Source organism: Arachis ipaensis, chromosome B09 (genome assembly GCF_000816755.2).
Source record: "Arachis ipaensis cultivar K30076 chromosome B09, Araip1.1, whole genome shotgun sequence".
In the NCBI taxonomy this organism is placed as follows: domain Eukaryota; kingdom Viridiplantae; phylum Streptophyta; class Magnoliopsida; order Fabales; family Fabaceae; genus Arachis; species Arachis ipaensis.
In genome coordinates this window covers 145,349,686-145,367,221 of record NC_029793.2, presented here as the reverse complement: position 1 = coordinate 145,367,221, position 17,536 = coordinate 145,349,686, and the positions used below count along the sequence as shown (strand labels likewise).

The 17,536-nt window shown below is 29.0% G+C and overlaps 1 protein-coding gene across 1 annotated transcript; it reads left to right on the top strand.

The window, feature by feature from the left end:
• Nucleotides 4,880–6,170, top strand: LOC107616819 (protein FANTASTIC FOUR 3). Its single transcript, XM_016318737.2, has one exon. It carries the CDS (start codon nt 5,124–5,126, stop codon nt 6,075–6,077), a length of 954 nt encoding a protein of 317 aa, XP_016174223.1. The 5' UTR covers nt 4,880–5,123; the 3' UTR covers nt 6,078–6,170.

Below are 17,536 nucleotides of genomic sequence, written 5' to 3'. Positions count from 1 at the left end.
TTAAAGTTTTGGAGAGTCAATTTTTTTAGTTAACTTTTTTAAAATTATTTTATATATTTTAAATTTTAAATTCTAAATCATTCAAAAAAAATTAAAAAGATAATTTTATATAAAAAAAAACTTGAATTGATTAATTAAAAATTAATTCTATATAGTTATTCATATATTTTGTTAGTCAAAATGGTTGGGCTTCAAATATCAAGCAATATTATAAAAACTAAACATTATTCCCAACCTCGTAAGCTCACAAGCAATGCTGACATTGGGTAATGCTGACAATGGGTAAGGTAGGGTAGGGTTTGGACCCTACCCTAATCCTACTCGCAGGTTAAAAATTTTATTAAAATTTTACTCTATTTTATCCGCGGGTTGAAAATCTCTCAACCCTAACCCTACTCACACCATAAAGTTCTAAATTCTATCCTACCCTATCCTACCCGCAGAAATATCAAATTTTTTCAAAGTAAATATAAAATTCAATCATTTCAAAATTTATACATATTAATAATATAATAAATAACAAACTAATGCTCTAAATTACTAAATTAATTAACTAGTTTAGTGGTTGTTCACTTATTGTAAGTCATTACATAAGAGAGGTTGTGGGTTTAACTCTCACTTCCTTCATTATATACCTAATTTTTTTATAAAATATGTGTTATATTTGATGTGCGGATAGGGTAGGGTATGGTACACCTTAAACCCGTACCCTACCCTACCCGCAGCGGATAGGGTATCCTACCCTACTCGAACGGGTCGGATCGAGTTGGATATCCGCGAATAGGGTATGAATTGCCAGTCCTACTCACAGGTAATAACTAAATTAATCCACCGGTTTCGGGGATCCCTTCTCTCTTTAATGTCAGAAGTTAACCAACTTAAAATTAAATTAAAAACATAAATTAATAAAAAAATTATTTTTTAACATCTAACTCAAGATATAGATTATACGTTGATTATTACTTTATTATAATTGAATTTTCGTATCACCTCATCATCTACAAACAAACTTTTTTTAACAAAATGTTTCAATAATAAGTTTGATACTAGCTAGTTATTTTAGTTACCAATTAAGAAATGTTTTTAGATTTCTAAATAATTAATTACAAAGATAAAAAAAAAAAGTTTCTAGTATACTAAACATATTTCAGGGGAATCTTTTCAGAGAAGAGATGCAAAGTTTTCTTTAAATTTCATGAAATATTATTTAAGATTCAAAGGTCAATCGTCGTAGCCGACAGTGGGAAAATAAAGGAGGATGAGTTAGTGGAGAATCACTAATTTCCTTTTCGAATGGCTTTTAAACATGTCCGTACGATTTGGGAAGTGTAAACTTTATGGTATATAATATATAGTTAAGTGTAATTCTGTTGGCTCTTAATTAATTGTTAACATGACTTATGAGTCATTATGCCAAATTGCCAATAATTTGTAGGTAGTACACAAATTCGAATTTCATCTAATTAACCACTTATTAACTATTCATAGTTTATTATTTTTAAAGTACTTTAAAATATAATAATGGTTATTAGCTACGTTAGCTTGCTTTCTTTTTTCATTATTATTGTTGTGGTTCTAAAGTTGGTGATTAGGGTTTTTCTAAAGTTGGGAATTAGAGGTTTATAAAGAGATAAAAAGACTAAATTATAAAAATAAAGTTTCGTTCGCCATATCAACTAGTTATTACAGTATTAATGTGTGTTAGAAATTAATTTAACTTATCTTTTTGATGGCAAATGATGCAGAAAGTATTTTATTAGAGACTATCATAAATCTCGAAATTAAATTTCGAAAATAAATTTAAGTAATTGTTAATTTCCAAGGCCATTTTAAAATTTATTAATTTTCAATTAATTACTTAAGAATTCACTTTCTAATACAACAGGTGAAGATTGGAGAAAATATCCTACGACAAGTTAAAAGTTTTAAGTATCTTGGATGTATTATACAGGATAATTGAGAGATTGAACATGATGTAAATCATAGGATCCAAACAGGTTGGTCAAAATGACGGAGTGTAGCTGGCTTTATATGCGACAAAAAAGTGCCTTTAAAACTTAAAGATAAATTCTATCGCACAGCTATAAGACCAGCTATGCTGAGTGTGACAGAGATGAAGATGTTGAGATGGATGAGTGGTCATACGCGATTGGATAAAATAAGGAATGAAGATATAAGGGAGAGAGTTGGAGTAGCACCAATTGTGGAAAAGATTGTTGAATCGCGTCTCAGGTGGTTTGGACATGTGAGAAGAAGACCGATAGAACATCCAAGGAGGGTGGATGAGATGAAAGATGGACAAAGGGCGAAAGGTAGAGGAAGACTAAGAAGACCATCCATGAAGTGGTCAAACGAGATCTACATGTAAACGGTATCTCTGTAGACATGATATATGACAGAGCACAATGGCATTGTTTGATTCATGTAGCCGACCCCACTTAGTGGGATAAGACTTTGTTGTTGTTGTTGTATATATATTTTATAATTAAAATTAATTATTAAAAATCACTGAAATACTATTATATTAGAACACTTGAAAATTTTCCATATATAATGCGATGAGTCCGACAAGAGTCCGTAATCTTTTGAGGTGATAGAGCATGAAATAGTGAATTTCTCGCTATGATGGAGCTATTTGAATCTTGATACGCCATAAGACAGAACATGTCGTGTCACGTAGGACTCACTCTTGTTCATGTTGGAATATCCAAGAATTTCAAACCCCTTTGCAGAAAATAAAGTTGTAATAAGATCAATCCTACTTTTATGGCCAGAGATTTTCCCAAAACACAATAATGCACGTAGCAGGAAGTCCTTCAAACATGTACCAAACACTACCATTACCATCATCATTACCATTACCATGTTATTATGAAATCATAGACATAAACAATGACGGTAAATTGGTTATTAAAAGGTTGTGTGCTTTATTTTATGTCTGCCATATATATAGGTATCTATTCATCATCATTTTGTTTATACAGAAGAAAATCAATTAAGCAGTTACCGTTTTTGTCAAAGCCTGTTTGCTTAATTAATTGCTGATATTTCGCTTCTTTTTAATTTAATTACTTGCTTTTAGTGAAATAGCAGTCAACCTAAAATTTGACTCTATTCTACATGTCTATATGGTAAATGGTACAAGACGAAATGCACTAATTAAAAGTTGGTCGTCATGAAGAAAGTGAAAATGAACTAAAAAGATAGATATCAAGGGAAAATCAGATTTGAAATTTGGATCTGTATTCTGTAACATATATACTAATGTAATATGGAATATTTGGATCTGTATTCTGTAACATATATACTAATGTAATATGGAATATCATCTAAACTTTTTAAGAGAAGTTAGTGATAGATCAATTTTAACTTATTATTTAGTATATAGCTACATTTTAATTACTTTTATAATTTAGTTTAATTTTGATATATTGTCAATATAAAAATATTTTATTTGTATATTTAATTACTAAATTTCAATTAGGAGTTTACTGCCACTTAGCAGAGCTATTTTAAGCATGGAGAGAGAGAGAAGAACCATGGATGATTGAATTCAAAGTTCTTTTTTCTCTTTTTTGTTGGTTGTCTATAATATTTCTCGGTTGGACAGATCAATGACTAATCTATCGCGAATCTGAGTTCCATTTAAAGGTTTATCGTCGCCAATAGGTTGTTGCATGCACAAGGTAGGATTCAAACTTCTGACATTTATTTAAACGGATGATTAAATTGACTACTCGAACAATCTAAGTTGATCGGTTGAATTCAAAGTTGTTAGAAGCAAGAGTAGAGTCCCTGAATATAGTAAACAGGGAAGCTTTCACTTTCATGCAATATTTGAGAGAATCCATTAGTTTTCCTTTTGTAAAAGGGAAATAGTAAAGCTGGTAATTTTGCAGCAGAATAAAAACCGTCCCTGTGTCAGCCTCCCTTTACATATTGATTTCCACATGTGGACATACAACCCTGGATTTATTTCTTACATAAAGATTCTGAAAAAGCAAATTTCTGCACAAAATATTATCCTGTCCAATTAGCTAAGAAACCAAAATAACTTACTAATAATGCACGATTGTTGTTAACGGAAATGTTTGGTAACTAAAGAAAATCAGCAAAAAACAGTCATAACTTGCCTTATTTAGTATTCATTAATTGTTGCGATAATTAATTAATGCTAAATAAGACAAGTTCTGGCTATTTTTTTTATCTATCTAGCATTACCCTATTGTTAAACATTAACTACTTGGCTAAATTTTTGATGAGACAGGGACTTTCAATTAGCAATAATTTATGAACCAAAGTCAAAGAGGTACTTACAAAAAATTTTAACAATTAAGTCAATAATCCGTCAAAAAATATAAGATTAAGAGAAAAAATATATCTTAAAATGAATATACGTAAGGCTGGTAATATATAAGTATTTAATCCAATTCAATTCCGATAGAATAGAGTTGCCTACCCAAGAATAGAGTAGAGTGCAAATTTGTTTGTAAGTAGGAAGTAGAATAATAATAACTACTAAACTATTCATGTAAATTACTAATTTAATATGTTTATTTCTTTATAAAGGTAACCTAAAATGAAAATAAAACTTAAAAATAAAATTCCTATATCACAACTTCACAATTCATTTTAAATATCTTATAACCTAATTATGCTAAAAAAATACATTTGTACCGATACGATACTTTAGAGGCAGTGGTAGATGCTGCCAGTAACAATTGCATAAAAAGGAAATATTTATGTTGGGTGATGTGTGGACTAATTAAGAATTGAATTATATTGTATAATTCCAAGTTGGTTAAAAGGCCCCCTTTTGGTACCTAGATGACGTGGCACAAGCACTTTTTGAGACTACAAATTCAGTTCCAACTCCCTTCAACACTTCTCATCCCATTGCCTCTCACATACATTCTCTTCTTTCTCTCTATAACACACATAACCCATTTAATTTGTCCAACATTCTAGAACCAAAAAAAAAAAACCACCTCTATTTTCTTCATCCGTACAAAAACAGAGTAAACAGAGCACACTACTCTGTTTCTTGCTTTAAGCTTTGAACAACGAATATCTCTTCTATTATATTCTATTCTTCTTCTCTAGCTTAGCTTCCACATACAGCCATGGCTGCAATTGTGTGCCGAGGATTGCAGTCACACCTTGAGTCCCAGATTGTGGAGTCAAGAACACTCAGGTTGAGGTTACCTTCCTCAACAAAACCTCTCCCTCCTCCTCTTCCTTCTCAACCCATTGATTTCTCCTTCAAATCCTGCTTCTGGGATTCAAACATCAAAACTCAATACCAGAATCATCATCAAGAAGAAGAAGAAGAAAACAAGAAGATTGGTTGGAGCTTCCTGGAAGCGATATCGCAGGGAACGAACAAGAGAGCAACAGAGAAAGATGAAGAAGAAGAAGCAATCTATGTTCATCCTCAACAGAAGCGTTGTTCTATGGTTCTCAGCCCAAAGAGCTTGGAGCTGTGCACTGAGAACTTAGGGAACGAAAGCGGCACTGACATTGGAGAAAACGGCATTGATGACGTCATCTCTTCCGGTTCCGGTGGCGGGAATTTGGAGACAGGGGAGCAAGAACAGCGACAGTACGAGGCAAGTGGTCAATGTTGTACGGCTAGGAAGAATAAGAAAGCGAAAACCGGGAATTTTCCACCACCTTTGACAACGATGAGAGGATCGGAATCTCTGGTTGTGAGGCCCCACCGTGAGGATGGGCGGTTGGTGATTGAAGTCACAAAGGTCCCACCAACTCCCTCGTGCTTTCAAGCTCACAGGAGCCATGGCCGCCTTCGCCTTTCCCTTTTGAAAATTCACAATCCCAGCTTTGACCCGCAACACAAACATGAAAATGAAGAAGAAGAAGAAGAAACAGAGGAGGATGAAGAAGAAGACGATGAAGAAGAAGAAGAAGAAGAAGAAGAGTACTTTGCATGTGAGGAGAAGAGGATTGAGATGGCGAGAACATGCAAAGAAGGGTGTGAAGATGAAAACCATAATAACAATGAATCATTGTTGATGCTAACTAATTGGTCTGAGCCATTTTGGGTGGCTACTTCCTGAAAAACCTAATTAATATCTCTGCATGTATCAATAAATTTTCTTCCTTTTTTTTTTAATGGATTATTATCCGTCCCTCATGGCTTTTTTTCCCACCATAAACTATGGTTTGGGGTGGGTAGTTATTATGGTTACGATGAGTGCTAGGGGCCAGCAATTTTTGTGATTTGTAGCCATCAAATAGCCATTAATGATGATTTTAATGGTGTGAGATTGGTATGAGATTTCATTCAATGACTCACTTTTCTTTATTGGTTATATGCTGGCCAAAATTTGAAAAAATTGCTAGTTCCTAGACTTTTCCTTATGGCTACTCCTCGATAGTAATAACACAGACAGAGTGAAGGGTGGATGGTGCATGTTTGCAAAGGTTATTCGATCATTCAATAGCCGAAAGTAGTTTTTATTGGTTTCATGTTAAGGCACGTTTTGCATGCCTTCCTTCTCATTCTAGAAATTAGTTTTGTTTCCTTTAACACTATTATTATTATTATTATTATTTGAGAAGTGATAGGAGTCAGCAAGTTTTGTGATTTATAGTCATTAATTAGTCATCATTGATATTTTTAATGGTGTAAGATTTTATCCAATAGTATAGCCAAATTTTAATAAGAGTGTTAATTCCTAAACTTTTTTTTATTATTATTTGAATTTTTTTTACATCAAATTTATTAATTTCTCTCTCCTATTTTGAATATTTCTAACAGCCCAACACTTGATTGAAAATTCGCTGAAATAATGGCTACTCATGTAAAATCTTTATGTGAAAATAGTAAATGACAACTATTAAATTATTTAACATATTTGACTAATTATTATTGATTTTTAACTATCATCTTTAAAACTTCACATAAAAATGTGAGTAGCCATTATGAAAAAATATAAGAATAAAATATTATTATGTTTAAAGTTTTGATTTGATGTTTATGAAGTAACTGTTTTCTTTAGATTCATAATTTGAATGATCATTTTAAAAAAGAAATATAATTAGAAAATTATACCCTTACTACATTAAAATTAAATTAAATTTAAAAAATAAAATAGAAATCGTTTCCATGGACCAAACAATAATGATTATGTGTTTCATAGGTAGGGTTGATTTATGAGAGATTGATAGAAAGCATGGGTAGACGCGGTGGAGAATGAGGGGGAAGGGGAGGGGACCAGGGTGGCTACTACTTCACATTGATGTTGAAAGTGACTCAGGTTGGTGCAGAGTGGGTACGAATGTCACTATATTAGGGAAATCTTATAAAAACAATTCAAACTAATAAATGCCAAATAATAAAGTTACTAAATTCAGTTCAAATTAAACTTTAGTGCTGCTCAGTTGAAAAATCAAGAAAATATCAAACAGGTAGTAGAACTTTCTTGTTTGTTATTACAATGATATAATATAATATTGGAAATATTTTAAATGCACCGGTATTTTCGGTGCACTTGAAATGTTTTTATAATTGAAAACATTTCAAGACTGGATATTTTAATCGTTAATTTCAATTAATATATTATATATATTTGTTATAATTCAGATCAACGATTAAAATAATTGGAGTACTGTTACTCCCGGTGCACTTGAAATGTTTTCTATACTATTATCAGGTCTCTTAATTGGCGGCTTCACTCATTCACTATTATTCAATACAACAACACTTTCAATTATTGCATCATATATATACTACTTCACTCTTATATATAGGCTATACATAGTTATTAGGTAATCATCTTTTAAACCCAACTCTGATCTCAATAAAATCATTAATTATTTTGACTCAAATTAAACTCATAAAAAGCCAAACCCAACATAACCCAATGTGGTTGTGTGTGTGTGTCACTCCTAAATAATAATGTATGTCATCATACATCAGTCGTTTTCTTATGTGAAAATTCACTAATAAACATGCCAAAGTATATATTACAAAACAAGTTGTTGAATATATATAAAAAGTAGTCTTCGTTCTGTTCCATTGCATGCAAAATCACGTCATTAATTAGAAAGAATAATCTTTTTTCCGGGGAATTAAAATATATATGAAAGAAGATTGTTATTGGGATCGATTAGAGATCTCAAGGATAATGTCAATATATAAGTAAAGATATATTGCGTTGAACCAAGTTGGATTGGTCTAGTGGTTAGTTTACTAATCCGTTTAAGTAAGTGTCGGAGATAAGAATTATAAATAATTTAATATGTTTAATTAAATTATTATTTAATATTTTTCTATTATTATTTTTAAAAATAATTGATTATCTCATCTAAACTATAATTAGTTGGTAATAATAATAAATATATAATTATTACATAAAAAGTAATAATCATAATGCTATTACCACTTAAATTCTGTTTTAGTGGTATTTACGTAATTCTTTTTGTGACGTATATGTAAAATTTCACATACTATATATATACTTCCAAGCACTTTGTCCAGACAAAAGAAATGGTATAGTTATAGAAATTTCCTATATAGATAGAAACTATATATACTTTTTCTTAACACTTAAGCTACACCCTTTTTCGTTCTCAATAAAAAAATTGCATTCTTTTCGAATTATAATCCAAGTCATCATAATCCAACAGAACTAATAAATATTTTTTCCAGAAAAATCAGCAAGAAGAGAAAATAAGTTAAATCATGTGACAAAACATGGCACTTTTAAGAGAGGTTTTGGTGCACTTTGAAACATATATTTCTTTTTCTTCCACAATTTGTTCTTTACTTTCTTGCTTTTTCTTACCCTTTTTTCCTTTTAGTGGCTTTGTGCTTTTAACATGGAACATTTTGGTAGTTACATCTATATTAAGCAAATGCTGGAAGCCCTTTAGTAGTTATTAGTTGAACATAATTAAAGATATATATATATATATAAAAAAAAAAGGAAAGTTGAACCCAACCATACTTAGGTGGCATATGAATGGAAGATTTTTATGTATACTGTCATATCGGTATATCAGTGATTTTTAACCGTTGATCTTAATTATATATATTATATATGTTTTTTAAAATTAGATCAACGATTAAAAATCACTGAAACACCGATACGACGGTATACTTAAAAATTTTCCTATATGAATTAGGGTTTCGTACCTTCCTTTGGGTGTGCCATTTTCACCCTAAACAAAAAAGTGCACTGATCACAACAAGATTTGGTTCATCATGCGTTGCAATTCTCTTTCAGTTTGTACGGTCTCTTCAATTAAAAAATCAAACTATTTTTATTTATTTTTTAAAAATTGCGTGTATATTAAAATTAGCTATCAGTATAAAATATATATTAAAATATAAATACATATTAAAAATAAATTAAACTGTATATATATTTATATACAAATATATTAGTAGCTGATTTTAGTGACTAATTTTAGCGTACGAATAGTATTTTTGATATCCTTCTCATCAAAAGGTGACTATCCTAGCGTGTGTCTTTGCACGAGTAGATCTTATCCCTTTTTTGGTGATAATTCAAAGTAACATATTACAGTTCCAAAATGGAACTGTATGCTATGACAAACCCTTGAAATAATTAAAGGATTCGTATAAATAATGTTCCGATTTCGGGGTCCACTAGATATGTAACTCTGAAACAAAATCTAAACCAATCCCCTTTCTTGAATATTTGAACTTCGTTGGAGCAAACTTGGTACTGTTTAGAATTTTTTCTGCTGATATTTGTAAGCAATATGATTTGAGATTGTCTTTTTCTTTCTTTCTTTTTCTTTGTCTGAAAATGTAATCTATTCAATATTTAAGATAAGAATTTAATGTGATACATTAATATTATCGTATAAATCAGTTTTACCCTATCAAGATTTAACGAAAATATTTGGTAATTAAAATACATTAATAAAAACTAATTAGAATTTATTTTATTTAATATTTTTTAATTATTATACAATTAACGATATTAAATAAGATAAATTTTGATTATTTTAAAGAGTAATGCTATATATATAAATTTTTTGAATTATGTTACGTGTACACCAAAATCAGCCACTAAAATCAGCTAAGTGAGCCAACAGTATAAAATACATGTTAAAATATAAATATACATTGAAAATAAATTAAATTATACATGTATTTATATACAAATACATTGGTGGCTGATTTTAGTGGCTAATTTTAATATACAAATAACATTTTTAAAATTTTTTTATGAACTAAGTCTAATCAAATTAAACAATAAAACTTAGAATAATAATATCCATAATTAATTTTTATTAATATTAAACCAACTTAATTGAATTTAACTAATAAAAAAATTGAATATATAGCATTATTTTTTTTTTGGTTTCTCTAACGTTAGGGCAAAATTAAACTCTTGCATCATATTAAAATAAAGCATTATTTGTCATTTTAAATTTCGATATATCTTATTCATTCCATAGACACACACCACCAAGTTGTGAATGTTTCCAAATAATGTGCAACAAGTATATTCTAAATTTTATTGTGTGTGATCCAATAATGAAAACCAATTAATCCTTCACTTTCTCATCCATGTATGTTAGGTAAATAAATAAAAGAAAAAAAAAGGTGAGGATACTGAGTAGAGAAAGGATGTGTGGGTAAGGGAGCTGAGGCATATACATAGTGATTGAGCTCTTGTATATATGTTTATTATTATTATTTATTTATTTTTTTTCCAAAGATAGGAGACTCAAACACACAACCTCTTAAATGAATATGAAAAAACTATGTGATTTGAACTATAACTCATTGGCTATATATGTTTATTATTAGGTATTATTGCTCCTTTTAATTTCATCCGTACTCTCCATCTTTAATTTCTCATGTGCAAACATGTACTATTACTTCATTATTCAACCGACATATGCGACATTACATCAATACTTCTAACATGTTCCTCTCATAAAATTCCTAAACTCGTGATGATTTATTGTCTCTTTATCATTAAAGTATGTTTCTTTATAGCTAATTGCCGTTACTAACGCGTTTTTATTTATTTTTTACAAATTAAATATATATAATGATAACTAACTTGAATTGGTCGATTGTCAACTTATTCGTTCGTTTAAAGTTTAAACAAGGAGCATTGAAAGTTTAAATTTCGTCAATTTATTAATTAACAACAAATTCTTAAATGGATCTCAGATCTGTAATAAATTAATTATTTTTGCAAGTATGCAACTATATCTTAGTATATATCATAACTAATCTTAATTATGTATATTTGTATGGTAATAATAAGGCCTAATAAGCAACAAGTTTATAAGTGTGATGAAGATTACGTACTAAACATATACGTTACGTTGGTTGCTATGCTAGCTAATATAAAAAGATTTTTAAGTGTACCGTCATATCGGTATATCAGTAATTTTTATATAATTAAGATTAACAGTTAAAAATTATTGACCGATACGACGGCACACTTGAAAACTTTCCGCTAATATATAGTCTAATACACATAATAATATTTAGGAGAAAATAATAAAAATACTCATCTTTTGATTGAATTGAAATTGAGAAAGGGATTTGTACGTGGAGTGATGGTATCCAATCAATTTAAGATTCCAAATCAGACAGGTTGATATGAATGGACCCCAAAATTTAAGATTTTATAGTGTCCTGCATTCATCATCATTACTTTCTCTCAACTAGTTGGACTCTCTTTTAACTTTTAACGCTGCCACATTGACCTTATTGCTTACTTTTCCTCGGTTTTCTTGCAGATATATGGATAATAATTTTACTAATATTTACTTTTAGGTCTATGGTGGGTTCCTCTTATGCTCTTGTTAGATTTTTTAAAATGTTTTTTTTTTTTACTAGATTACTGCGTGATGATTTTGGGAGCAGTGTTTTCCTTGAATCGGATGAAATGATCCATATTTAATTTTTATTACTGAGAATAAATTAATATAATATAAAAAAATTTCAAATATTCTAAAACTATTAATGTTTTAATAATTTTAACGGTTAATTTTAATTATAAAAATATATATAATATATATTAATTAAAATTAACAGTTAAAATTATTAAAATACTGATATATTCTAAAAGTATTAACATAATAATTAATAAAAATATTGGAGAGACTTAATAGTAGGGGTGGCAATGGGTAGGGTAGGGTAGGGTTTGGATTCAGCCCTAACTTGGGTTGAGATTTTTATATAAACTCAACCCTACTCTACTCGCGGGTTGAAAATATCCCAACCCTAACCCTACTCGTTCTTAACCCGCGGGTACCCAACTCTACCCGCGGGTTACAAAAAATATACATTATTATATAACTTGATAATAATTTAAAATAGAACTTATTTTTATGTAAAAGAAAAAATATTAAATTATCAATTAATGATTTTCTTTTAGTAGCTAATGATCTTTTGCATTTAGTGAGAGGTCTTTGATTCAACATTCACTTAAAATATATTTTTATATAAGTATACAATATAAACATATATAGAATGCGGGTTGATCGGATAGGGTTGAAACTCAACCCGCACGAGAACCCTACCCGCTGCGGATCGGGTTGACAACTCTATCCGAACGGGTGGAATCGGATTGAGTATCCGCAGGTAGGATACATATTGCCACCCCTACAATTTAGTGGTGTATCTCAATTTTAAAAGCTAGTTTATGAATTTTTTTTCACATTTAGAAACAATTATTTGGAATGTGAATATTTTGTTAGTAGATAACTCATCAATAACATTAGATTTGAGATATCATATTAAAATTTGGAATTGAATGTAATCTAATATAATTCAATTCTAAAAGTTACTTCATGAGATAAAAGATGTCTCATATTTATAAATATTCTAAAAACTTATACTTAAAAGATGTAGAATTTATAAGTTAAGAAATTCTTTAAAAATATCTCATATTTATAAATATTTTAATAGAAATTTCTTATGATTAGTATAATTTTTTTTTAAAAAAGGACATTTGGATAAAAATATTGAATTAGAAAAAAAATATAGCAGCAACAAAAAAAAAAAGAAAAAGATAAGTAAAATAATTTTAATCCTTAATTTCAATTAATATATCCCACATATATTTTTTTTATAATTGAAATCAATAAAATATATTTAAAATACCTGAAATTCTTCTCATATTATATTAATTTATTCTTAGTATGTAGTACGTAAAAGTTAAAAATGGGTCATTTCTTCATCCTATTAAAGAAAAATACTACTCCCAAAATGATCACATACATCATGCATGAAAAACACTAAAAACAGCTCATCATGCCATTGATTAAAACTAAACACAGAAAAGGTAAATAATATGTGGGCTTCAGAATCTATAAACGGGGATTCAAATTGAAATGCTTCTATCTTTTTCTCCTGAAAAATAATAACAAAAAATCAAAGTACCAAAGTGTATATTTGCAATCCACGATTGATCTAATCCACAATGCCAACTTCCAACCATTAATACTAAGCCATGTGTAAAAGAAAAAGCCATATAACTCAATTCAATGAGTAATTGGAAGCTAAGGCCATTTGGATTGGAAGCACTTGCTCATAATAATGGAATTCTTGGACTCATCATTGTTAAAAGAAATAGGTACGACCATATATATCGATTATGCTACGTGTACACTAAAATTAGCTATAAAATTAATTATTAATATAAAATATATATTAAAATATAAATATATATTAAAAATAAATTAAATTATATATATTTATACACAAATATATTAGTGACTAATTTTAGTGTACAAATAATATTTTTGTACATATATATGTTTTCTTGTTTGTTAAGGCATCTAAAAGCCTTTTGCTTTCATTTAATGTTCAAAAGGAAATATATAAACACTTTCTTTCTCTTCATACCACAGTTTTGAGAAAGCCAATAATAATAATAATGAGATAAACATATATACATCTACTTGGGCACTAACACTGATGCATGTTAGTCCCAAATAAGAAGTTGTTAGGTATTATATATAGGGAGATTATGGATTGTTCTTGTTAATCTCTATCATTAAGCAAGCTAGCTTTTTCGCACTTGATGAGTTAAGCGGATTCATACCTATATGATATCATCATACCTTATTTTTATTTGCATGAGTGGATAGGCTATTTATAAGTTTAACTTAGAATCTTTAAGCTAAGTTATAGAATTTATATATGTACGTTTTATATCACTAAGTTATGATTATTTTTGTACTATTATCTACTTTTCGTCTTTTTCGTTTTCTTTTTTAAAATTTTATTTTTGTTATTTATTTTGTGTTCTTTTATATTTTAAAACACACACACACACACAATATATATATATATATATAGCCTAAAACAAAATATGAGAAAAAACTAATAATTGATTTGACAAATAAAAATTGTTAAAAATTAAAATATCTTACTAAATTTGTTCGAAAATCGGTTTGGGTATTACTCTATAATCTACTCCTAAAGCTATATTTTGTGGTAGAGGTAGGTGATAGATTTTCCAAAACTCCTAAAAATAATTGAAAAGAAAAAAAAAAAAACTAGGCATCTAGTTCCAACTTGCAACTATTGGGTTACGTTTATTTTTAGGGACGGGACACTAAAACAGGACATAGAGACACAAAATCGTATTTGACAGATAAGACATAGACAGAGACACTGTGTTCAGGGACATTGAATTAGTATATTTTGTGTTTATCTTGACAGAAAGGACACAGAGACACTAGCAAGGGACACAACTTATTTTTTATTTTTTCTTTCATTAAATTCTTGTTAATTTTTTATAATTATATTTTTCTTCTCAAATTTTTTAAATGAAAAAAATGAGAATAAATTATATTTTCATAATTTGTTATAGTTTATCACTAAACAAAATACAAAAATACAAAATTTTGTATCTCTGTCCTTTGTGTCTTGTTTTCAGTGTCTTATTTCGTCTTTTTCTCAGAAACAAACGCACCTTTGGCTACTTTGTAATAACTATATTATATTGGAGGAATTTATCAAATTTTTTCTTTGTTTTCTCGTTTCTTAATCCTTTGGTTAGGTTAATTGCATGAATGGATCAGCTTCTTTTCCCACAAAGGGACAATTTTACGGGTAAGATGCAACTTATGAAAAGAAAATGCACTACTAGCTACCATTCTAAAATTATTAAATGAAACTAAAATGTGTTATTATTGGAGAAAGAAAATTAAAATACAATATTAATTAGTATGAATGTATTAACAAACAAGAAAATGGTCAATTAATGTTGATTTATTTGAAAGGATACGAAAGATTGACCACATTGTAAGATGATGAGATCTTTCCCCATTTTTGGTGGGTCTAACCTGCCATGGCGTCACACAACAAAAGGAACAACCTTTGTCACAAAAGCATTTCCGATCCATCATGCATCCTCCATAGATTTCTTTAATCATATTTACCGTGTATGTATTCATTAATTTATTAGGGATGCTCCCATAAAGATACGTAAAACATCTTTTTATAAAGACGCTTACGTGTTGCATTATTATTGAACGTATTAATGAATCAGTTATTTTTGAATTTCTTAACAAATTAGAATAAAACCGATTTTTTTTATAACAATAACAATAAACCCAAATTTTTTTAGGGATCTAATTGTATTTTTAAATTTTTAGGAATTTAAATGTTCGCAAAACAAAAAGTCAGGGATATATTTATCTTTTTATCAAAAATTAAAAAATGTTCGATTTAGATTGTGTAATTCGATCGGATTAAACCAGGTCTAATGAGTATAATGTAGACACTTGAGTTTATTATTGTTGCTATAATAAACCGATTTTGTTCTGGTTTATTAAAAAATAAATTATTAATCGATTTAATAAAGACGTCCAATAATAACATGACACATATAAATGTCTTTAAAAAAAATATTTTGAGTGTCTTTATTAAAGTGATCTTCTAATTTATTACTATAAAAAATATGATAAGACGACAAATGCTAATGTAATTTAAAGAAAGTAAAACTCTAATACTTAAATTTTACCCTCTAAATCCTAAATTATAAATTAATCTAAATATGATCTGTTGATACAAAATATATAATTACTAGAAGGTTAACATTTGTCTAATTAATAGAAAATGCAACACTCTTTTTGTTAGATAAGGAGCGTTTAAAAATGAACCGAGAAAATAATGTGTCTTTTAAAAAATAACATTCTATTTTGTCTTATTAATACAATATAATAAATACACAATAAATATAAAAAGGAGTTATTTTATTACATAAAATAATCTTATTTTGGAGCCTTGGAACCCTACCATGGTGTGGCCACCATCACATACATCATCGTCCACCCATTCGTGGATACAATCAAAGACCCCACTCAAAGGGGAACACACAAATGAGAAAGTCAACTAATTCACCCGTTAATTGGCTATGTCTAAAATCATGTCCTTCATGACTTATATTTATACTCCGAAAAGGAAAATGAAAACACATGCATATTTGTGAGCTATATAATAATGGGAGAACCTTCTGTGTTATTGATCATATAATTTTAAACATGAATTTAAATAGAGAGTCCATTTTTTAATTAATATCAGTTAATTTTTTTAAATTATTAAAACGTATACATAATGAGAAAGAAAACATCACAACAAACAATTATTATTATTATTATTTTAAGTATCTCCTAACCCGACAAACTAAGGACTAATTCGCCGCGGATCGGAGCTCCATTTAAGGGTCTGCCGCTGGCTAATGCCTAATGGGTTGCTGCATGCACAAGACGGAATTCGAACATCCGACACTTGCTTAAGCGGACGAGTGAGCCGACCACTCGACCAATTCAAGTTGGTTATTATTATTATTATTATTATTATTACAAAGTTCCCAAAACAAAAGTAGTTTTGCTCCAAAAGGAAAAGGGCTATGATTCTTTAAATTTGTCTGGCATAAATTTATAAGGCCCCCTTTTCTATCTTTCACAAAAAAATAAAAAAAAATGGATAAGCATGGAGCTATATGAGTGTGATGCTGCACTAACAAACCTATTTGCAATTTGATGACAATACACGCATGCATTTACACACACATGTTTATACCTATGCATGGGCGCTTTGCTATATCGTTGTCACTAACTATAGCCTGTGTAGTCCGATTCTTAATTACTACTAATTAATACAATAATAATAATTAATAATAATATAATGTTCCTTTTGATTGTGGATATACTATAGAGAGAATTGTGGATGATTTTGATCCTTCCACGTACAAGCCAAGCAACTGGACCACAGCCTGTTTTGGAGAATATACTTCAAATCTATTATTATTAGTCCACCAAAAACCTTAGCTTACTGAAGAGGACAAAAACTCACATGTAGACAACTTTCAATCACAACCATTGCTGCTCAATACAAGAATGTCATATATATTCTTTTTGAGATTTTGTTACTGTGCTTGTCCTTTAATTTCCCTAACAATTTTTTTTTAAGATTGTATAAATTAAGTTTAGTTTTAAAGAACTCATATACCATATGAAGAATTTTATAATATTATTCAATTAAATTTATGTA